Genomic DNA, 26,071 nt, shown 5'->3' with positions numbered 1-26,071 from the left:
ATATGAACGTATAAAATTCTCTTTTCAAGTATTTAACATAACTATATGTTCAAAACTCCAACGCGAATCACTTCTAAGATCTACACTTGGTGGTGTGCAGTATAACGTTTGACATAGCTTGTTGATATACAGATACCAGAAGTCCAGCAACAGTGAGACAAAATAATTTGAAGTTGACCAAAGGTAGGGAAATTAAAGCCCATGGAAAGGTTCTTGTGTGTTAATCCAAAAATTGTGGTGGAGTGATAACCATGCAATGGGGGGTTATTGCATGTTTGACCTTTAGTGACTTACATGACAAAAACGGTGCTGGTGTTGTGCATTTTAATGATGAATAAATATTTGCTCCATTGGGGCATATGGTTTCATGGCCTAATTAAAAAAACAAAAATAGTGGCAGTTGGTTTTGGCATTCAGGTGTTCATGCTAGCACTTGTATGCATGCATGTGTGAACCTCTATATTATTACTTTGCATCTTCCATAGCACGCTTAAGGGCCCATTCCCTTTTTGTCCGTTTCACTATTTCGTTTGTTCTTTTCTCTATGTTCACTTTCCTCCTTTTAAATTCTTAATTAACTTGAATTCCACTTTCTATATTTTCTTTGTTCTACTTATTTCTTTTGGCTTAATGCAGTTTTGCTGTATTTTTCTGTCTGTGGAGGCTTTTTCCTTTGCAAAACTTATAAACTATAGAGATTAGTGACCAATCTTTCACAGTTAATAATCAAATAATCACTTAAAATAGTTGTTTACTTCAATTCCATTCAAAAATTAAATTGACTCATAAAACAGTTGTGCTACCTATGATCTATAGGTTGATTGAGTAAATGTTGTGCTAGTACTTATTTTAATTTTATTTTTATTAAAGAATCACACGCAAACTAACTAAATTTGATTGCGGGATCACTACATGGAGCCCACTTCTCAAAGTGGATCAGGTTGCTCAGCTGGGTGCCTGAAACAAAGTTATTGTGCGATTCAGTTGCATGTACATATGCATATGCAGATGCTTTTATTTTAATTTAGTTCTTTTTTTTAGCATGATATTTCCGTAATCTTTTTTACTTGTGCAAATCCTATGTTAATCTTTAGTTCTTTACCTTAATCACCTTTTTCCTAAGTATAAACAAGATACCTACAGGTAGCCAATAAAATGTTTCCGAGGCATAAAATGCACGAATCACACTAGACAAAGGAATATGATTTCACGGGTCTTGTTACCCATAAAAGGAGGGCTATCAAAAGAAGAAAAGAATATGTAGTTGGTTTTGCGCGCAGAAGGCATAAATGATAGTAGTATTGGATATGTAAATGTTTTTACCTATTTAGAAAAAATACAAAATAAAATTTTCCATATAGCCACATTTGGAAATAGTTTACCCAACTAGCAACATTTATTGTGCGGGGTGTGAATTCAGATCCCCATACCCGAATTCACACCACCCCTCTAAAACTTTTATATATTACATGTAAGAATTTGGGTGTTCAAAGCCTGAATTCTGACCCTTTTTGTTTTCATTTTTTTAACTAATGTATTTTTCTTAAATTAAAAAAATAAAATTAATTATATTTTGTAAAATTAAAAAATATAATTAACTCAAAGGGTTGATCCTCTAGGTTAATGGACACCCGTGATTATGGGTGGGTAAGCACTACAGATATCTCTGATACGGCGGGCTATGACAAAGAAAAGGATTTCACTTAAGCACAATTCGTTGACAGCCCAAAACTTGAATTAATCAAGCTTAAGAGAAAATACTGCAATTAAATTATATGATCATAAGATTCAAAATCATTGCTTCATGAACAAAATCTTCCGGGCCCAAAATTTCTATTTTTTCGATAGAAAGGACTAAATTTATAAACGAATCAAGTGATTAGACACATTGAATTAATATATTAAAGTTAAGGTTAAATTATTTAAATAGTATATAAATTCAATTCTTAACAAAAATTAATTATTATATCATTTTTATATTACGTTTAGATAACACAAAATCAATTTTACGTCAACAAAATTATGGTAATACTATGAAAAAACATAAACAATTATTTGTTGCTTTGACTCAAGCATGAAAAGTTAAATTGATTTTTTTCATTATGAAGTTGTTTCAAACACACTGTTAGACAAATAATGCAAATGGAGACTTGGATATAAAAGAAAGACATTTTCACTTTTTTTCATCTCATACCAATATATGTACTTTACAAATTAACATGCAGTCATGCATAGAAGTCTAGAGTTACAACATAGCTTCTTAATGTGTCTCTATAGGCTGACTGAGAAGATATGATGATATATATTCCTGAACTTGCCGAAGCAATGGAGAGAAAAAAGGACCAAAAAGAAAGAAAAAGGGGAAACAAATGTAGAAGCTTGTGGTCTTGTCTACATGCATGTATTGGACAGGCAGCGTAAACAAAGAGATAGCCAGCTAAAAGACAAGGGTTATTCAGCATTTTTCCCAGATGGCTACCAAGACATATCTGTATGTTCTCGTATGTTGTTATTTTGGTGTTCTTATTCTGCCATGCACAGGTGTTCATATATACATGTTGTTGAATGTAATCAACTGACATAGGCTATTTCAACTTAATAAGTAATTTTGAGTTCAAATTCTGATATACACCTGCATTAAATACTTAGAGGGAGAATTTTATCATCCAATCATCATAATGATTCTATCTAACTCAAGCACTGTATTTCTTGAAAGATACATGTGGTGGATAAAAAAAAATCCTGAATGCAACATAATGGTGAGAGAGTTCATGATCAGCATATTGTTAGGGAATGATAGCGTGCTTGCTAAAGAAGAGGGTGCTTCCAAACGCAAGTCAGAATTGCAAAGAGCATGTTATATGTGCCTTCTCTATCACTTTTGCTTTCAATGCATATATGGTTCTCCGACATTGCACCAGCCTTTTTTGTTTTGGGGATCATAATTATTCGCCTCACTACACATCAGAACGTACAATTCCCTTTTTTTTTTTTTTTTTTCCTCTCAATCTGTCTTGCATGATGGAATATTATTTCCTTTTGGTTCATGAAACCAGCTCATAGACCATGAAGCCACCACCACCACCTTAACGCATAGAATTTGTGCTCTTTTTCCTTTTTGTCTAAGGCGTTTGTATATGAAGCGGAGGAAATAAGTTAAGTCCCATGGTTGGAATCTTTCAAATAAAGGAATTGGCTATTGAATTTAGTGTCTTTTTATTTTTGGTACAAAAGTTTACTATCGTTGGATATAGCTCAGTTGACATATATATATATATATATATATATATATATATATATATATATATATATATATATGACATGAGGTAAGCTTTTTATCATTTTTTTTTTGGGTGAATTCAAACTATTCATCTCCTCTTTCTTTCTAGTGGGCTTAAGTTCATTTTAATGATGAGTCTTCCATTTAATTAAAAGAAAAACTTGAATTTTGGTATATATAATTTTTAATAAAATTTATTTTAATGAAAAAAATTCAAGAATTATTTTATATATGACATTTTATTTTAAATATTGTAATTAATTCTAAAACGTTTCTTTTGGGGTCAGGAGTTAATTCTAACACTTAAACGATCCAAGTTTCAAAAGTTTAGGGACAATGGATCACCAAATTACTATCCTTATAATTATTTAAAGCCCATGATTCTGAACGGTCCAATCACCCATGATTGTGATAGAAAATATTAAATAAAATAATATATAAAAATATAAAAAATATTAAATAAAACTAAAAATGAAAACAAACTAAATTCATTAATAATTAATTAAAAAAATTATTTACCACTTTTAGAATAAAAATATAAAAAATTAAAATACTTCAAAGTTATATTTTTAAAAAAATAGATGCTATAAATTTTTTTTATGACTTTAGTAGAAAAAAAATCATAAAAAAGTTTACGATTTTGTTTTTGTTTTGAGAAGTCATAAGATATTTATGACTTTTTTTAGTATTAACTTAAATTTTATCCTTATTTATTAAGTTAGAAAAAAAATTCCACCTGATCGTTTAGCCGTCTGTTTGAGACGGTAACAATATAAATGTTTTTATTATGGCTCACTATTAGTTAGAATATTGACCACAAAGTAGTAGTATTTCACATTTTTTAGGGTATATGGCATTGAAATATTAGGCATTATATTACTAATATGATTCACACTTATTATTGCTTTATAACATTAAAAAAGTTTATCTTTACCATGTTATATATGATATAGCAGTATGTTTTTTTGTTGCGAATTACATTTGTGATGGTATATTGTAAATTGTGGAGTAGACACAAGATTCATATTTAAGTTTATACTTACGAGAATCACATGATGGTTAACTATGACAACATGTAATATAGTGAATTTTTCATAATCGATCAGGATTAAATGATTAAATTTGTCCCTCATATAGTTTACAGGTATTAGGAGCAGGATCCAAATAGAGAGTAGGGAGGCGCAATGGCACTGAATCCCATGATTCAAGGTGGCAAAAAAAAAAAATTAAAGTGACGAGGGAAAAATAATTTTCAATTTTTTAGCAATAACTTAATCTTGTCAAAAAAATTTAAAAGCATTTCAATTATTTATTATATTTATTACTTTTTTTACATGTCTTTTATTTATCTACTTCAATTCACCCAATTTTGAAGTTTACTATTATGTTGACTCCTGAGGAAAACCGAGGAGGTCTGGTAACTAAGACTGGTTTTAGAATCAATTTTAATGGAAGTCTTTTGTCTCATTTGATCTCTTTTTATAAAAAAAATAATAAAAATAGGAACGTGTGTGGGATATCCATGTGAAGTTCTCAGCCAGAAAAAAAAAAAAAAAAAAAAAGCACCACACTCTAAGCAATAATAAATAAATAAAGAATCCTCAGCGCTAGCAAATGCGCGACAAAGAGGGAGGGTGTCCGAACGAACGCGCGGTGAGTAGTTCAATGAATGAATGAATAATCAAAACCGATTTTGATAATAAAAAAAAAAAAGTCGCTCACGTAGCGTGTTGTGGTTAACTAACTCCGTTCCGTTCCGTTCTGTTCTGTTCCGTTACAATGGCGGAAACCTCTGCTGCACTATGCTTCTCCACATTCAGATTCTCTTTCGCTCCGTCCCGTTCTCCTTCCAAGACCTTCTTCAACAACAGCTCCTTCCATTTCCCTCCTCCTTCTAGTTCTCACACGTGTCTTCTCCATTTCGCTCCCAAAGCCTCCCCCTCCGGCAACTTCTCCGGCGACGATTCTTTCGGTTTTTTCCCTTGGTCCGATTCCGACAACAACGGTACGCTCTTCCTTTTTCTTCTTCTTTTTTTTTTCCGATTTTCCAACGCTTCTGGTTGTGCACCACGTGGAATTAAAAAAAATTGGAGTTCCTTTTCAATGCTTCGAGTTTAACCATCGCGATTGGGATTGTTTCTGTGTTTATTGTGTTCAAATAGACTTGCGTGTTTGGGTTCACGTTAAATGATCCACAAATTATGTTGAAATACTAGTTAACGTGATTTTAGGAAAATGTTCGCGTGTTTGCTTCCAGGTTGAGGCAATTTTGAGAGCTTTTGAGTTGGATTAAAATTTCTATATTGAATTTTGCTACTAACTTTTTTTAGGATAAAACATTGAAACAATTTTGTAACCAAAATCAGTTTCATTCAAAATTAATTGTTGCAAATGCTCGTCCTAACACACACGTATTATTTAAAGTAATAAACCGTTGCCTTTCTTGTTGTTTAGATTAGGATTTTTTTGAGAGTGTGGATTAGATACTTTTATGATTTGAAGCTTATTCTTTCTTATTTGATCGTTAGTTGAGATGATTTTAAGGCAAATTTGGACTTGATTCATGTCAAGGCTCGGAAATTATTTAATCCATCGTGTTTTCACTTGTTTATATTCTGAGTTGCTTCCCTTTATGTTTGTGACTTCTCAGAAATTCAATGGATTCCTGAGGAGAGAATTACGTTGTTCACTGCTGATGGATTGATCCAGATTGGAGGCTCCATGGTTCCTCGCCGTGTCAGCTCTTCAGATGTATGATTTTATCATGAATTTTTTTCATATTGCTTTCAGTTTACAAGTTAACATTTAAAATGTAGATGGAATTTAAATGTTCTGCCGGTTATGTTTAGTTCATGTGTATTTGGCTCCAAAATGTTGATTTATTTGAAGAAGGTTCAACAGTGATTTTTATTGATAAGTGATAACTATAACTCGTCTTTTCAAATTTCACACAAAAGCTCTTTGGAGTTTAAACAAACAAAGCACCTGTCCACCCAAAACTTATGTTGACAATTTAGTTCCATTAGAAGAGGGGGAGGACCTTATTATTGAAGGGGCTTTGATACCATGTCAAGAAATCAACTAACCTTAAAAGTTTAAACTGCTGTAGGTGAAAGTGAAACTCTAACATGCTTCTTATCATGATTATAAGGTTTTCATTTGGTGCATGCTACTTGTGGTATGTTGCATATTGTAACAGACTTAGACTCTTTGCCCTTTTACTCCTCATGTTAAAAAGTATCTTGGTCTCTCATGTGGAATACTTGGCATCATAGAATCGGCTTTTAAGCCCAAGACAGCAAATACACCGTGCACTTTTTGTATCCTTTTTATCTTTGATCCATGCTTCCTCTGGTTTATAATCCATTTTAATGTCTGATGTGATTTTTTCTGGGATTGGCTAATCATATTGTTATGCTTTACAGAAGAAGCACGGGAAATCCAAAACTGCTAAAAAATTTCAACGGTTTCAGGAGAGTAATTACATGAATCCCAATCAAGGCCTTTGTCTGGGTGCACTCTTTGATATTGCTGCTACTAATGTAAGTACTCAGTCTTTTAACTAAACCTCCTACATGAGAGTATTACTTATCATTTGCCATCTCATAAATATGAATTGCCCTCTTTCTAGGGACTTGATATGGGCAGGAGACTTTGTATTTTTGGTTTCTGCCGTTCAATTGAGATGCTTAGTGATGTGGTGGAAGACACTGTTTTAGAGCACGGTGGGGAGGTAGGCTATACTTTTTCTTTCAATAAAGCTATTGTGCTCTGGTTCTTACTATATGTTGAAGAAAGTTTAGTCAAAATTGCAAAAGCCAATGTTAAAATTTCATGAGATGTTCTGCTTATGAAACTGCTTTGTCAGAGGATAATCTCTAAAGAATAATGCTATACTAAAATTAAGGATAAAAAACCCTCACTGGTCTGCACCATTTGATTTACCTCTATGGAGGTATTTGGTAGAGCTTTTGAACTTAGTTATTTGAGCCTACAAAAATAGCTTACACTTTTTAACTTAACTCAGTAACCTTCTTAGTAAACTAATCAAAATAAATTCTTTCCAACTTATTTTAATATTTTTTATGGACAAAATTATGACTAACTTGGGTGATAAGGACTTACTGAATAATAGCTTAATTAAGTTGTTTACTCAAATGCACCCTAGATCTTTGCAGTGCCACATTAATACATTTTTGCTCATATACACAAGCTAGCCAACGGCTCTGCATACTTATTGTCCTTTTCTGTTTTCTGACAAATTTCTACCTAGCATATTTTGTCTTTAAATATACCAATTCTTTTCAGATCAACTTTCAATCCTTAGCATCTTGTTGAAGTGAAAGAATAAATTACACAAATATAGAATCTTGAATTGGAAGACCATTCTCCTACCAATAACAATCATTAACAGGATTTAGACTTGGGGCTTGTCATTGAAAATTGTGTTCTGCCCATTTTCCCTTGGTTCTATTTACTTAGATATTAATGGGTAACTAGAATTTTTATGGGTAATTCATGCCTGGAAAATGCCAGAAGTTAGTTAGGTTGGTTGATACCACCTATTGAGGGGTCATGTATGGTGATCTGAAATGCATAGACGTGGAAACATTTACTTGGAAACTTTCCCATTGATGTGTCACATTATCCAGATTTTTTCTTCTAATATCATGTGTCGACCCAAATTTTCTGAATACTAGAACCAATCTTATATGTCAGATCATTGCCGCGGAGAAGGCAAGCAAAGGTGATTTACATGAAAAGCTAACCATGACTGTTGCAGTGCCATTGTTATGGGGGGTTCCTCCAGCTTCTGAGACGCTTCACCTGGCTGTTAAAAGTGGTGGAGGGATTGTAGAGAAGGTTTATTGGCAATGGGACTTTCTGTAAATACATATTTTAGGTCTCCCCTCCCCTAACCATTCTTTCTGCACTCTGTACATAAAATTGTATCTCTCTGTATATGCACATAAAAAAATTAATGTCATTGTATCTCTATACTTGTACAATAAACTAATGTCATGACTGTATCCAATTGTCCGTTCATTGAGGCACAATGAACAGTTAGTTCTTGCATTCTCAACATTGAACTTGGAATTTTCCCATAAGTGAAAAGTCCAATGGGTTTGAAGAGTACGAAAACCATGGCAATCAACAACCAATTCAAATGGAATTATAGAACTAAATGCTTAAGCTGTTGGAAAGGAGAGAAGCGCTTTAATTCTTCTCTTAATAATGTGAGATTTTCGTTTTCTTTCTTCTGTTAGGCCTGTCAAATGGATGAATTGAATAATTTTTTTAATTATAATAAATAGTTTTAAAATAATCCATTAATCTATTTATGATTCATTAAAGTTACAGTACAAAAAATCAATCTGTCTATGATTCATTTAATAAAAATCATCTAATCCATCTATCAATACTTTTTATGATCACTTCAAAAAATTTCCATCCATTCCCAAACTTATTTTTAAATCAGCTTGAGTTAAGTTTGACTAAATCCATTATTTGAACCAACCAAAATACTAATAATTTATAAAGTGTTAATTAAGTGGTCTATTGAATTTGAAAATAAGACAAGATGTGTTGTTATCCTTTAATCCAATCTAATTCATGAGTCTTTTTTTTTTAACAATAGGATAAATTAGATTAAATTTTTCAGATAGACTTAATGGACCGTAGACAAACAGATTCTTTTCCCACTGCTTGCACCTATTTTGGAATGTAAAGTTCCATTCCAAAAAGGTCTTTCCCTAAGGTAATTTTTTACATTTCAAATAAATCTTTTCAGAATGTAATTTTATATTCCAGAAGCTTAAAAGTGGTGCAGGAACATTGGAGGAGCAGGAAGCAACTGCTAGAATGTGATTATACTATTGCTTAGGAGGGTTCATTTTCGCCTCTTTTATTCAACCCATAAACTCCGTTGGCCTTTAATTATTACAGAAGATTTGCATGCAAGAAAACGACTTTCTTATAGAAATTGTGCATATGTAAAAGATTTTGTTGAGAGATATAAGATTTACTTCATTCATCTTTATATGGTTAGTAATTTTGGGTCATATATATATATATATATATATATATGAATTAGGGTCATTATTTTATTAATCAAAATATTGAAATGATCTAACCAATATAAAATTATGGATAAGGACGTATATGTCATGTTCATGAAAGGTTAATTGTGTGTAAACATCATTAGCGATATTATAACTTGATGAGGGGTCCACAAGTAGAGAAGAGGAAATTCAAATAAGAAAATAAAACTCTTTTACATATTGAAGATTATAAAACCAATATTGATCCGCATTAACCTTTCATCATTCTATTATAATTAGAATTAATGATTGTCTATTCGAATCAAATTAAGTTGATTAATTAAATTTCTACCTACATTTCAAAAATTAATTCTGTCACATTTTGTAATGTAAAAGACGGTGTAGGTCTTCAGGGAGAGGATTTTGTCTATTTTAAGACTATAGCCAACTTATATTGATATGTTTATGACTTATGCATGAAAAGCTTGAAAAAAAATATTTCTTGTAATATTTTATACTGTATAAATTACAGTTTTAAATTTTCAAGTAAAAAACCAAATATAGTATTGTTATGAAGTACCATACTTAGTTCAGTTCTTTTAAAAAAAAAAAAATCTTAAAATATACTCTTAAAAGATTCGCAAATGACAGTAATTATTTTCTCAAAAAAAATCTACCCCAGCAAGCAAGTAAACTATTTATTTATGCAAATCGTACATAAACATTTTTCTCGATAGCATTCGTTATTACCCATTGAGATAACCTTCATTGGCAAGAGTGTTTGGATGGGACTTTTTTTTAAGGTCTGACGGGCCGTGCCTAACTGATTTTTCAATTTTGATAATGCCACAATAGGATTCAAGTTTGACTTTCCATATGGCCGGTGGTTTCTTAATGAATAAATCAAGTAAAGCACTGTCTTGGTCCTGAAGGTATAATGGATTGTCACATCAGTCTTTAAAATTATTTTTAAAAAATATATTTATGAAATTTTTAGTATTTTTACTTAAGTTCTAAAACCCGATTACTTAGTGTAATTTTGATCTATTATTACTTAAATCACATATTTTGGTCCTAGTACAATTTATACTTTCAAATACTTTGTATGGAATTTTCTTAGTTTTAGTGACTAGTGTTATAACATTATACGAGGACTAAAGTAGTAAAGTACTGTAATTAAATTCATAGGATTTACTATTTCTTTGATCAAAGTCCTTCAATTTTTTCTTTTTCCTTTGTTACCCATTTTAGTTTCTATATTCACGTGATAATGTTAAGGGATGATTTTGTTACCAAGAAATATTAGTTTATTAATTTTTAAAAAAAATTAGTTGAAAGGATTTAAATTCACGACATCTCTCTTCTTTTTTTTTTCTTCATTATTTATTCAATTATTGAATCAAACTTATATCTTCATTGACTTGTGATGTAACAACGATATATTACAGTCTAATGACTTGTCTTATCATCAAAAAATTTGACGTGATAATTATGTGAATTTGTTTAGATAAATTTATATTTTTAATTTATTATCTATTCAGAACAATTGATTATATCATACTAGCTAATTAAGAATTAATAAAATAATTTATTCAAAACATTACATGTGATTATTTTGTCAAATTTCTTGATGATGTTGTAAATCATTGGGTTGCTAATGTGGTTGTTACATAATTAATTAATGATATTACTTGATGACAAAAATTAAAAATGATGGAAAAAAAATTAACATGTCAAAATTTAGATTAAAAATAAAAACAGAAATAAAAAATGTTATGAACTAAAAAAATAGTAAACCTAAATCCTTATAGTGATATTTATTACGTACTAACATGTAATATTATCTTTACAATATTTTATGGAAAATATCAGTGACACATTTCTAAGGAACTTGATACAAACTTCATTTATAGTGTTAACGGATGAATTTTTAATTTTATTACATTACACAAAATGATATCAGTAATATTTATAGGCAAACAAGTAACTTTTGGTAAGTATTCCTAATAACTTCTACCGGTCATTACGATGATAACTTTATAATCTCAATTCTTCACTATTAATGTACTGTCTAGGTTTTTATCTTTAAATCTTATTTTCAATTATAATCCACTCAGGCACTCAAGATGAAATTTATTCTAATACTTGGTCAAGTTGATATCAACAATTTCATGAATTAGCTTTCGGACAAAATTATTTCTGTAATTTAGTTTTTATTCAAAAATATCAATTATTTAAATTGTATTTAAAATTTATTTGTCATTGAATTTTAAAATTAATTTTCTTACAATTATTTGTTTAATCTAAAAAACAGGGGAGGGGGGAATGGCTCAAATAATCACATAAAAGACTTTCATGACTTACCTTTTGGACGCCTTATAGTTATCATGGTTATCCTTATGTGATTTGTATTTGGATCCTCTGCAAAGGTGCTGCCTCTACCTCTGATCTTGACAATTGGATTTACATCTGATGGATCATGCACTTAAAAAAAATTCTTACATTTAACAAATGCTGGACATATTTAGTGTTTCATAAAACATTATTCATTGTTTATTTTTATATCTCTTTATGCTCATGCAGGCCGTAGCATTGTTGTCCTTCTTCTCGCCTTTCATTCTGTCGGCAAAAGAAAATGCTATCTCCTTTGACTATAGGCCCTATTTGAAAAGTAAAATTATCTTTTAGTTTTATAAAGTTTATTAGTTTCAAATTTTTGTGGTTTTTATTTTTTATTATTAATTTAAGTTTTATAAAGTGTGAATATAACGGATGTGAAATTATTTTAATTTAACTATTAATCTTGAATATATAATTATATTAAATAATTGAAATAAGAATTTCGTTAATCATAATAGAATCAGATTTGACTTAAACAAATTATTTTTTGTGATTTATAACAAAAAGAAAAGATTATGATAATAAGAGAGAGAAGTATAGTAAAAATAGTGTTTTGATGATCAAAACAATGATGATGAGATCATCATGGTGGTAATAGAAATAATTGACTTTGATAATAGTGAAACGATAATAAGATAATTGTAATTGAAGTATGTGAAGTGATTGTAATAATAATAATGATTATGGTAGTGAGAATGACAATAATAATTATAATGTTGATAATAATAAAAATGATAATGATGAAAATAATTATGAGAATAAATATAATTGTAATAAGGAAGATGATAATAATTATTATATATTTTTTAAGAGAGCTGAAACTGTTAAAACTAATTTCATAAAAGATCTCAGTCAAACGGGATTTTCTAGGGAGTAAACAGTGTTTTTTTGACATTTGTGCATTCACTTGCATTATTTGTTTGTAGAATAATGAACACGTTTCACCTTTATGAGTTAAGAGACTTACGGCATTTGGCTGTATTTTTCATGTCTATTATATATGATACAAGTTGCTGGCAAATGTTGTTGGTCTAATCTCGTGGGAATGCAAACAAAATGGTAAAGAGGTCAATGCATGTTTTTGGCTTCAACTTTTCCATCAGTTATTTCCTTGGAAAATTAAACTAATAGATAATAGTATATTTTATTCTAAACAAATGAGTATATAGAAGCCACCAACCAATGACTTAATCAAGGCACCATTATCTTATGGTCATATATTTCTGGAGCCTCTTGGCTAATCTACCATATAATGATTCTTTCTTAGATGCATCACGTAATGCATGCTTTAATTAAATACTATCTTTTATATCTTTGTCCTCCTCGTTGGATTTGTTTATTATTGTCTCACTTTCAATTAAATATTTATGGACTATATTGTTTGCGTTTCCTAACCCGAGGGTCTTTTAAAAATATTTAAATGAGGATAATGTGTGTGTCTTAAACTGATAATCTAACCGTAAATAATTGAGGAATATATCAAACAAAGGATTATGCTGCATACTTGCAACCTAACTTAATTATTATGAAGTTGAGAAGTTCTGTCAAGACAAAGAGCATGTTTTAATTTCCTCGTAAATATGTCTTAATTCGAAATTCTATAATGGTCATGCTTTAATTATGTCAATTTTTTTTATATAAATTATACTTTTATGAGAGAGAGATAATCATGCACGAATTAGATTTATATAAATAGGAAAATTCTTTTAAAAATACAGTTACTTATTCAAAAATTAAACATGAGACTTTATTAAATTAAAGTAATTTTAAGTCAGTTAATCAACGATAGTTTCAATTATGTCAATTTTACAATATATATCACAATCAATAGAAAAAATAGCTTGACATATAATGGAAAAAATCTTAAATAAATACAAATAATATAAAAATTCTGAAGTATATGTGATTTTTAATATATTAGATTGCAATTTGATATAAATTAGATTAGTTTTGCATTTAAATTTAAAATCAATCCAATCTTTTTCCTTTTCCAATTAGTCTACTATAGATTACTTTACTTGACCCTTTTGTTTTGTCTGAATTAGTTTAATTTTGAATTCTTCCATCATTGATCATTTTATAAGCAAGTTTTGCATGGCTACGACCCAGTGATTTTCTTATTATATTGTTTTGCAGGGCCAGTTATAAATTAATTTCAAAAACCAATCCAAAAGATTTGATTTAGATAGGACTACTAAAAAAGATTTAGATAAGGACTCGCCTCATTTAATAACCGTTGAATGAATTTTTTTATTAGTAAACCCAATTTTACTTGCTGAAAAAATGTTACCAATACACTTTTCAATATACTATTGATCAAGATTTATTAAAAATTACATGATTTGGTAGGTCAAACTTTTCATTTAAGAATTTATTTCTTTATTTTATAACTTTTAATGAATTTTAATATATATATATATATATATATATATATATATATATATATATATATATATATATTATAAAGAATATGTTATTAACACTCATTTTAGTCCTTAAATTTATAAGACATTATCATAATAGCCACTGAAATTAGAAAAAATATCAAATATATTCATGAAATTAAAAATAATTCCGAACAAAACTAGCAACAAGGATTAATGTGACTAACAAATTCCAATAATTTATTTAATATTTTTTTTAATTTCAGAGACTATTGCGATAGGGTCTCACAAATTCAACACTAAAATTGAGCTTTATTTGATTTTCTTTCATGAAAGAAAATCATACTCGACTCATTAATATCACAATGAATTTTTTTTAGACCATATATATGTATCTTCCTATAAAGACAATTTTGATCAAACCTTATAGAATTACTATAGGTGATAAATTCTTCTTTCATGTATTAATTAGCACAATTGTATACCCTGGACTTAAACTTGAATCTTTGATTAAGCAGGAACAATTTTATAGTAGTTGACCCATGCGCTTGATGGTAATATATAGTTTTATTTATAATCAAAATTCACTTTTTTTTTAAATATATTATATCAAAGATTGAGACAAAACATTAATTCATTTGTAAATTCTATACAATGTTATAAACTTAATTACTTTATGAAAAAAATATCATATCAATAAAATTCTTTAATAATGTAAATTTAAAATTATTTGCAATCATCTTGAATGCTTTCTGCTTCCCTTTCTTTTGTGTTGCATGTATGTGCTTCTTCCTACACTGCTCATACGAAGCATTTCATATTGAACTTATTTTTTTAATATAAAATATATCTCAATAAACAATAATGGAAAACGAAGGTGCACAATTTTTATTCTGTCTTTTATATCGACAATAGCGGAATGGTGCATCCAATTATTTGATAAATTGAGTTGAAAAAAAATTATTGAGTTGTATGTAAATTTCTTCTTTTGATGAGACCACATATTATCCAGAGACCCTTTCAATTTAAAACTAATCATCATTTAAATTTTGGTTTAACCTTAATTTGAAAATTTTAATTTTTTTTGTTCATGTATAAAAGTTAAACAAAAGTTAAAATATAATTTGGAAAAACAAAAAATAAAATTAAAGTACAATGATAAAAATGAGATTTCAATTTAAAACTAATCATCTTTTTACGTTTATTTGTGGAAAAATAATTTATTTATCAGAATAATTTGTATTCCATTTTTTCTATATACAAAATTTTCTTAGATTAACAACAATCATATATGATAAGTGTTATTAGTCTTTTAATTTATTGTACAAAAATATAAAATCACATGTAAATCACTCAAATTGCATGACATTAACTAACAAATAACTCAACAATTATAGTTTGACAAATTAACTAAGTGAAATAAAATTTGTATGGAGGAAATAGATACGTGTACGATCTACATTGGGGAAACAATAATAAAACCATAATCGTTAAGCAAAATTAAAGGTGCTTTTAGGTGCATGATTGGAAGCAAAACTGTTACATAATAAAGTATTTAAATAATAGTAGTGGATTGCTGCTGCAATCCTCTTTCTAAACCTGGTGGAAGAAGGATTCAGAGGTGCTCTACTTTACAAGGCTTCCTCATTTCCTTTCTGATTCATTTGTTTTTGGACACATCCACCATGGTTATGTTATTATGGTGGGGTTAATAATACCTGCACCAAGTAAATGATACAATACAACTGAAACTTCCAACATGTACTGTAAAAAAAGTAAGTGGACCAATTAAAACACTACCTTTCCCCCCACAACACTCCAAGTCCACCAAATCAAATCTGAAACTGTTCTAACTTCAACCCATGCCCTTCAAATGTTCTTGATTTTAACAAGTCAGCATCAGCATCAGTAGTACATGACCATTTCCCCAGTCTTGCTGTCATCAAGCATAAAGTTGTTGCAACTACTATTGCTTATTAGCTGTTTAATTTCTTCTAGACCATACTCTAATGGACTTTCTCCCCATAATCTAGTTTCTTCATCTGTCACCCCACTAACCCTACCAGCATTGGAGGGCACCAACTTTAGGGTATCTTGATCTTCCACCCCACTATTGAGGTAACTTAGACGACCTATTATCTGGTCACCAAAAGTTCCATCACCAACATATCCAAGTTCTGCTTCCTTGACATGATTGATCTGATTGTTGTTGCAGCTTCCATCTGAAGAAGAGCTGCAACTTGTTTCCATAAAGACACTACTAACTTGGTAATTCTGAAGGCTCTCAAAAGTGGAATAATTGTCACTCGGAAGACTTGAATATGAAATGGACTCAGAGCCTGTGAAGGGCAAATGGGGCTGGAAATAAGAGTTGTGGTTGTTTTTGAAAGATGATGATGGTGTTGAGTTTTGAAGCATGGGTGAAAGGTTAACTTGGTGTGGTTTCTTCAGTGCTGAAGGGTTCATTCCCATCATTTTTTTCTTGAGCTTGGTGTTCCAATAGTTCTTGATATCATTGTCTGTCCTTCCTGGCAACTGAGATGCTATTATTGACCACCTACACTTGTCACAATGAGTTCCCAAATAAGAAACATGTAGCAGATCTAAAAGTACATGTATCAAATATCATATCTACTTTGACAATTTAATTCCCAAGATGTGAAAACAAATTCTTAGATACATGATCTTTCATCATTTAGTATCTAAAGTATATTGGTTAGAGAAAACAGTGGAAATTAAGTGAAATGAAGAATACCTGCTTCCAATGCTAGCATAGAGAGTGCAGATTATTCTGTCTTCATCTTCAGAAAACTCCCCATGCTTAAGGTTTGGTCTGAGATAATTAAGCCATCTGAGTCTACAACTCTTCCCACATCTTTTCAAACCTGTTTGAGACAAATTAACAGAAGCCATCAGGAACACAAGATAGAAGAAAAAGCTTAACAGGTAAGAGCCCTGCATGTCAACATATTATAATTACTCTCATTAGCTTAAAAAGAGTAATTAAAGGTTTTAAATTGCAATCACAGCTGCGATTTCATTGCGTTCGATGATATCACTACTTGAAACTGTGGACAAATGTGACTGATACGAACTACAATTGCAGTTTGCAGTTGTGATCTTGTGAACACACCAAAAATCTTAATGTTTGGCCGAAATCGCAGTCGCTGACCGTTTTAAAACCTTATGCTTCATTTCTTCATAACTTCACAGTTCAAAGACTAAAACAATCAACTTGAGAAAAAGGGTAGAAAGAAAAAGTTACCAGCTTTTTGTGGGAGAGCAATCCAGTTCCCTCCAGTTCCATTTTTCTCTATGTACTCTCTTAGCTTTTCATCTTCTTCAGGACTCCATGGCCCTTTCTTTACATTGGCCTTGTCACAACAAGGAGCTCTTCCCATCTCTTCTTTTTTTTTTTATTTCCTCACACACACTTGAATAAGGCTCTTTCTTCACTTGAAGAAATTTATATTAGCTTAAGTCAACGAGGGAACAGCCTTTATAGATCAAAATTTTCACTACTAAACTCATAATTGAATAACAGAAGTTTCCATCACTACTATATTATAGGTCCCTCTTGCAAAGTTTAAATTGGTCACTGCATTCACAATTTGTATATAAAGTATAGAAAGTCTGCTTCCCGAATTGTATATAGAATAATAATTCTAAGAAAACAATTATGTATTGCTAGTTTGCTACACATTTTTTCAAGGAGTCGGCCAAGTCTTCGAAAACAAATGTCAACTTGGAAGTCCAATTATGTGCTCTTTGTTCTCATTACCTTATACCAGACTCGTGGTGCTTCCGACTCAAATCATATAATCATATGTTTAATCAAGCGTTGGCTTAATAAAATTTATCGTCTATTTTATTGAATTAAATTAAAAATAAAACTTACAAAAGAGTTATATATTAGCCATGCTTATAAGTTATAAACCTAATCAAATACATGTTTTAAGAGTGCATATAATACAATAAGTCTAAACAAACTATATAAAACTTAAAATCGTCCTCTGATTTGTATAATAAAAATAAAACTAAATTGCATTTTTCTCTCTTAAAATATACTTAACTTATATTTTCTTCTCCTCTTATTTTAAAATATGAATTTTTATTCTTCTAGTAGATAAATATGTATTATATTGATTAATCATCAACAAAACTATTAAATAGTTCGTACCAATAACATATAACCAAAAAAAAGCATGTATTATATTTGAGTTTGCTTTAATACAAATTAACTTGTAAGATATTTTTTCCATATGAAGTTATATAAGGTTAGCTTAGGAGTTAAGAGAAAAGGAGGAGAGAGATAATAAGTTTCAATCGTTTCTACTAACAAATTAATTTTAACACAGTTGACATAATTGACAATTAATTTTGAATATTTACTATCAATATTGTGATTTTAAAAGATTAAATAAACAAATTAGATAAAATTCCAAAGTCAACATTAGAAGTATTTTAAATTCTATTCTATCTTCTAAAATATTAAAATAAAATATAAGATATTCTAAATGAATTATCACTAAACTGGATGGTTGGTCGGATTGGTATTGAGTTTTATTCTTTTTAAGTAAAATTAATTTGAATTCATATCTTATAAATAAAGAAAATGTTATTAAAAATAACTAAAGATGATTAATTAAATTTATTAATAAAAATTAATGATTAATAAACTAGTAGATATGTTATGATGACTAAAAGTGACTTATATAGAAGTATCAGGAAGATACGTATTCATATCGTCTTTTATCGAAGGGTTAGTCATGAAGGCTGATGCCACGTATATCGGGTGTATCCACTTGAGCCAGAGAGGGAAAATGCACCTCGACCTCGAGGAACTTCTGCAACTCAAATGCTCAATGAATACACTTGGGCCACACGGGCTAGAACTTTCTGTAACTGGGCCATTATTTTTTCGGCTTTCAACCTTCACTCATACACACTCAATGACTCAGACCAAATATTGGTATTTTTATTCATATAATAATAATAATAAAGTATCACTTATAATTTTTTTTACTTTGGATTTAAGGAAACTTTTCGAGATACAGATATTTTTGCTGCAATAGATAAAGACCACGTCTAAGGTGGACCACCGTGCACAAGGCTTATGGTAGATTGACCCATATATGATCCACACTCTCACATATCTCACCTTCTCTAACCCTCGTCGTCGCTTCTCTCTATTATGCACCCCCGATGGCACTTCCACCACCGCACTCAATGGATCATCCCGTGGTGCCTCCAATGGTACCACCTCCACCGCGAAGACACTACCAACTAGCAAAACTCATCATTATTGCAAGCTACGTTTTCAACAAAACCCTCTCATAAAAGTATTTTTACAATGGTTTCTGTTATATTAGTAAATGGTATTTGAACCATTTCTTTTTTATTCATGTCATCATTTCTTATATAGATTATTATGTTAGCGATGGTGTCCTTATCCATAATAAACAAAAATGATTGTTACCCTTTACTTTCTATATGATCAACATGCTCCTTTTTCTTACGTTCTATTTTATATATATATATATATATATATGCTTAGGTTATTACAGATCTATAAACGATTTAAATAATACAATAACAAAACAAACAGATCTAGCAAAATAAACAAGAAAATATGAGAATTCAACCCCAAGAACACAATGGTAAAAAGAAAGAAAAACAAAACAAAAAGACTATCAAACTTTAGACCTAAATCTGACACTCCCTTCACCAAATTGTTGCCGCCGCCACCTCTGCAACTCCATTGCAACAACTCCTCTACACTCCTTCCCGCCCTCCAAACCCTTAAGAAACTCTTTCCTCTTTTATGCCCCATAATCTTTTCTTTATAATAGCTCAAAGTGCGTTTGAATAGAAAATTTTAACTTAGGAAAGTAATTTAATAGAAAATTTAAATTTCTGTAATCTAAAATTCATTATTTGAATGCTTTTTATGAAGAATTTAAATTTTTGAAATTTTAAAACTGAATTTTAAACAATTAAAAATGTGGAATTTCAATTTCCTCCTAAAATGTGAGAAATTGAAATTCTCTTCTTGATATAAGAATATTCTAAAACGTTCACGTATTTTCTTTATAACCTTCATCGTCTCTTTCACCTGAAAGTTCACTTATAAAATTTCTTTGACCAAGACATGATTAGAGAAAATATACTTGACACATATTTGTCACAACTTAAGAAAATAATAAATGGGTCTAGATTTTAACAATGTAGTAATAAAAAAATGCAATGTATATCAAAATATTAAATTGTGTTAATGTTAGATTTATTTGATGTAGACAAATGACAAAATAATATACAATTCACTACATACACTTATTTAATTTAAAATTTAAAATAGATAATAGATAATCTTTTATCCAAGTAATAACAAAGAAAAAAAAAATTGTGACCAACTCCAACAAAGAGTGCCTAAGGAAAATTTTATGTCTCATTCAAAGTTTTGATAAAATTAGGGAGGAAAACTAAACATTACTCAACATTTTTTTTAAAGGCAAAGGTGTAATTTTATATATAAAAAGAAAGTAGATTAGTACAAGCAGTACACTTGCTGTCGGGGATAAATGTGTATGTCTAAGATCCGATCCAATCCATCGTGTTAACAATTTTAATAAAGAATTATTCTTTGTTTTATTACATATTTGTTTTTTTTACTAAATTGTTAATTTGACAAGTCCTTGATTAAAATTAGAGACTTGTTATCATGATAGATATTATGATAATGAGAAACAAGTCATTTATAATTTTAGTCTAAATTGTTTTTTATCGTATGAATATTGTGAATAAGACATCAATAATTTGGATAGATCAATATATATGTAATGATTTTTATTGGATAAAAATTAATAGATCTCATTTATTAAAGTGTCTATACAAGTGATGTATATGTGAATGTCATCATTGAACTGAATTAATTAAGAATTCCTAATAGTTAATAATCAATAGAAAGTTATTTGGAAGAAATATAATAGTTTCCTTTAACCTGAGATTATCATAGTAATTAACAAGTTATTTGTTATATTAGATATCATCAAATACTTGTAGAATTAATGATTAATCAATAAGAAATCCATTAACTCTAGGTAATGAGTTTGAGTTTTATGATAGAATTAAGATCTTGGTCATGCCAATTGACTGAAAGAAGAAAAAAGTTTCTTAAGTCATTCATTGATTAAATATAATGTATTAACTTATTAAATTTTGACAATAATACTATGCTCTAGAGTTAACTTTGAGTTGTAAATGATCGAATGAAATGTTGCATTATTCTTCTATTGGTTTTTGAAGGTAAAAATGTTACTTTATGCTATCTACCTGCATGTTAAGGGTTGTTAGCCGTCTACTTTGATTAGTAAATTAATCATGATTAATTTACTACCGATTTAGTATTGAACCTATGTGATCAAACACAACCGAGTGTTCCAATCTTTGTAAAAGAAAATGATTTATTTGATAAATAAATTAGAGAATTTAATTTAATTGAATAAATATTATTATATTCTTTGCTAGTACCAAGAATATAATTAATATAAACAAAGAGTATTATTTTATAAATGTGGAATTTGTTCATAAAATAAGAATAAAATTCTATTGCTATATATCAAGATCAAATCATTTGATTAGTTATCGTAATTAGGCGTGTGATTGTTTGGGAATTATTTTTACCTTATATCAAGAAGCTTTTTAAAATAAAAAGATATGAGATAGTTTTTATTTTTAAATATAAAGATAAAGAGATATGAAATTATTTTAAATAAAATATCTCTTTCTTGAAAAAGACCCAAATCCATATATTCTTTAATATTATAGATAAAAACATCTACCTGGTAGCAAAGTGTATTAGACACAAACTATAAAAATTCAAGTCTAGTTTTAGACCTAAAAAGTAGAAAGAAGGTTTGTTCTTTAGAGTTCTACTCGTCAAAGAGTTAATAATAGAGATTGGTGGTCTCAGTGTTAAACATGTAGAATTTTCACACTATTGAAAAAAAAAATTGTTGCTTCAAGATTGCACACCTAGGTACACAAACCTATTTTTCTCTATTTATTATTGTTGTATATTTTTTAATGCAAAATAGATCCTAATTTTCCACTATGTTAGGAAGACTTCTATGTAACTATCATCTGTATAGTTACATAAAAAAATACCTAACTCATAAGTGAGATGTTAGGTATTATGTACTAAGAGCCCAATACTTTTACTATGTATTAAGATAAAGCAAAGGGTTGTTACACCAAGTGAAAAAGAAAATCAGAGAGTTTTTTTTTTCTTTCTTTTGTACAAAAACCATTGCCAAGAAATATTTTTAATTTTTTCTAGGATATGAGATCCTTCAAATTGACAACCCAGAAATACTGTTGTTCTTAACATTCCACAAACACTAGCATGATGCATGCCACATCGAATGTTTCCATCTACGATTTCTCCTTCCTCTAACAAATAACCTAAATTGATCGTATAGTTGTAAAATTGATTGGGGAATAACCATATGTATCCCCATCCAATTAAAAATACCATACCAAATGCTCGATGTTTTCGGGCAATCCAAAAAAAGGTGGAGGACTGTTTCCTTTTGTGTTTTACAAAACTAGCAAGAATTCTCCAAATTGTGAATATGGACACTTTGCTCAAATAATTGATCACATGTTCGGAGTCTATCAAAGAGCAATCTCCATGCAATAACCAACACCTTGGAAGGGGCTTCGCTCTCCCACAACTTAAGAGGAACTACCTATGTAAAACATTATATGGTTATTCCATAAGCAAATGATTTCAAAGGAAAGTTCAATAAAAAAAGAGTCCATAAGCAAATGAGAGACAACAATATAATGTACCGTAACTCATATTACCAAGATCCTAATACTAATAGGGTAGCGAGAAATTAACATAAGCAAAGGAAAGTACATTGTGAAACAATAAATCACACTAACAACAATATACCGATAGGATATAATTACTATTAATGTGATCGAATCAACACAAAATTTACATAAATGTACCCACACTAGGTGAGACTACAATTATGTAAATTAAGAGAAAATTAGGCTTATCACAAAATTGGTAATTTATACCATGCTTAATTGTATAACTAACACAAATTCATATCACTATACCCATGATATGCGAATTATAGTAGTGCAAATTAAGGGAGAAAAATTATGCACAAAAGAGAATGATAATTTTTTTATTATCATGCATACCATATAATAATAAAATGATCTCTAATTAATTTCTTAAAAGTGATGCAATGCTAGAGAGGGTATCCTATACTAGAAAATTACTAAAATAATAGGAAATTGTCACACAAAAGTTGAGGTCCAAAAATCTAAAAGTACGATATTCAAAATCTCAAATTAAGTTTCAGATTAATCAAATGATTATTTTCTAATGCCCATAAGTTCTAGATAAAAACACCAACAATCTCAAAATATTAAATACATAATATATGCAACCAAATGAAACAAAAGATGGGCTTGAAATATGGGCCCACGCATTGGACTCGTGAGTAGGCAAGTGAAATTCATGTTCCTTGCTTGAAAATACTTGAAACGAGTTGTTTTGACCCGCGAAAGAGATCCAACTCGATCTCCTTGTTTTGGCAATGAAAGTAAAAAAGTAAGGATGTGTTTTGTTTGCCTTAAGCCGAGGAAGAAAAGCACACAATCAACTTTTCAAATCGATGAGAGAAGAGGGAGACATAGAAGAACACGTCATGTTTAGCACAACAGATTCACAAATCATAATTTTACAATTACTTTTTTGATTTTGAAAGATAATCTATGTTTAAGCATGATTTTTGTTTGAAATCCTTCGAACTACAAATTCTTTCAGAGTGTGTTTGGATGTAGAAATTAAAAATTCTGCGAAATTTTAAATTTTAAGAATTTCAAATACTTCAATTGAAATTCTTTTATTTTTAAAATTTTGTATTTGGATAAAGAAAATTAAAATTATGAGGATGAAAAAAATGAATGAAAAAAGAAAAAATATCATTGGTGTGTTAAGAAGAGAATTTCAATTTCTCACATTTTAAAAGGAAATTGAAATTCTAGATTTTTAGTGGTTTAAAATTCTGTTTTAAAATTCCAAAATTTTAAATTCTTCATAAAAAACATCCAAACAATGAATTCTAAATTACAGAAATTCAAATTCTCTAATAAATTACTTTCCTCAATTAAAATTCTATCTCCAAACACACTCTCAATCAATTTTATAAATCATTTACAAATGGAAGAGAAGTCGAAGAAAAATTGAAACACATTTTTGCGGACAATCCTAGAACTATTTTTTTTCCGCAAAATTCTCTCAAATTAGTGAACAAGAATTTGTGTTCTTCGATAGGTTTTATTGAAATCCATTGTTCTACAAAAAGCCCTCAATCAATTTTGGAAAAAGATTATGCATATGAGAGTAATTGGATTCAAAAGTTTCGAGCTCTATAAATTTCACGAGAAAATAAAATCTTTTAATTTTCTAAAATTTGTTCACAAAATTATGCAAAATTTTGATGTGTTATTCCAATTACTACAACGAACAAAATATCCCAAACAATTTCAAATTTCATACATAAAATATCAACATTCTTTGTTCAACGAAATTCAAAGAAAAAGAAAGGGCACTGGGAATTGTTCTAGCACATATTAGATATTAGAGCCATTAATTTTAATTTCATGAATAGGAATAAAGGAATCAAAATAATGGGGTTCACACAATTAACAATTATAAAACAACACATATAAATACAACTTTTAACATATAAGCAGAAATCTATCAAATGATCTATATGATCTATTTATTAAATGATTGATTACTCAACCCATCTGGATCAATCTTGTCTTAATTTCATTCAAAATATTCCTAATATAAATATAATAATTATATTATCTCAAATTGTCGACCAATGATACTAAAAGATAGTATAATAATTATTAACTAATACTAATTTATAAAAAATATTTTAACAATACAATCTTAATTTAAGTATAAATCACAGGGATTCTTTATGGGCAGACAAAGATATTTGGTTTAATTTAAATCAAAATAAATATTTCTAAAAAAAATTAGTATTTATTTTTTCTGATAAAAATATAAAATATTTTAAAATAAATTTAACATGAGACACACGTTCAATCAATAGATTAAAAAGCAGGTGACACGCATCTCACATTGAGAAAGAAGCTGACGGTCCTGATTGAACGCGAAATCATCACCTTTCAAGGATCAAATGATGAAGCATTATGAAGCGCTAGTTAATAGTTTACTCCCCATCCCAGAACAATCATCCTATTATCACATTAAAAAATACGTTCTAAAATAATTGTGAATTTAAATTTTTAATATGACCCTAATTACTTTTTTTTTACTTATATCTATTACGTGATTAATATTTTTTTAAAAAAACTATAAAATAAATTAATAATAATAAGATTAATTTTATAAAATTATTTTTTCCATCTATTTATTAATTTATATTGATATGCATAAAACAACATAAGATTATAGTGGGAGACATTTGGTGGGAAAGAAACTTTTAATTTCCTAAAAATCTTAAGAGTTTAATTTTTCATGTTTGGTATTTATCTTAAAAAATTAACAAGAAGTTTTTTAGGAATATTTTTTAAACAAATTTTCACGAAAAGTTAAATATTAAATATATCATATAATTCTTTGATTCTCAAAAAAACATTTAAATATTTCCAATGACCAATCAAATAGAGTTTAATTATTATTAAGAAACATGATTCTGCATGCATGAAAAAAATCCTTTTACTAAATCCCCCTAATGTGTAGTTCAATTAACAACGCTTGTATGAATTTGTGGGGAAAAAAAATCTAAATTACATTTTTGGAAAGAAAATAAAAACTCTAAGTGTGACAAAGCGTCAAATTAAAAAATTAATATCCTAAATGGTTACAGAGAAAAAAATCCTAATTAAGATTATTACAC

At 29.1% G+C, this 26,071-nt stretch overlaps 2 protein-coding genes across 2 annotated transcripts; one reads left to right on the top strand and one right to left on the bottom strand.

Annotated features, from left to right (window-relative positions):
- Window positions 1–4,769: 4,769 nt before the first annotated feature.
- On the top strand, window positions 4,770–8,363 carry LOC100795364 (uncharacterized). Its single transcript, XM_003542478.5, has 5 exons — window positions 4,770–5,285; window positions 5,931–6,031; window positions 6,706–6,822; window positions 6,912–7,013; window positions 8,000–8,363. Exons 1-5 carry the CDS (start codon window positions 5,060–5,062, stop codon window positions 8,168–8,170), a joined length of 717 nt encoding a protein of 238 aa, XP_003542526.1. The 5' UTR covers window positions 4,770–5,059; the 3' UTR covers window positions 8,171–8,363.
- Window positions 8,364–15,539: 7,176 nt separating this feature from the next.
- LOC100794828 (MYB/HD-like transcription factor) lies at window positions 15,540–17,680 on the bottom strand. The gene is made up of 3 exons (NM_001354921.1): window positions 17,371–17,680; window positions 16,861–16,990; window positions 15,540–16,662 (listed from the first exon to the last, which is right to left on the bottom strand). The coding sequence occupies exons 1-3, from the start codon at window positions 17,504–17,506 to the stop codon at window positions 16,011–16,013; spliced, it is 918 nt and encodes a 305-aa protein (NP_001341850.1). The 5' UTR covers window positions 17,507–17,680; the 3' UTR covers window positions 15,540–16,010.
- Between the last annotated feature and the right edge of the window lie 8,391 nt (window positions 17,681–26,071).

Source organism: Glycine max, chromosome 13 (assembly GCF_000004515.6).
Source record: "Glycine max cultivar Williams 82 chromosome 13, Glycine_max_v4.0, whole genome shotgun sequence".
Classification (NCBI taxonomy): Eukaryota; Viridiplantae; Streptophyta; class Magnoliopsida; order Fabales; family Fabaceae; genus Glycine; species Glycine max.
The sequence above is the reverse complement of the archived record's forward strand: the minus strand, read 5'-3'. Positions and strand labels throughout refer to the sequence as shown.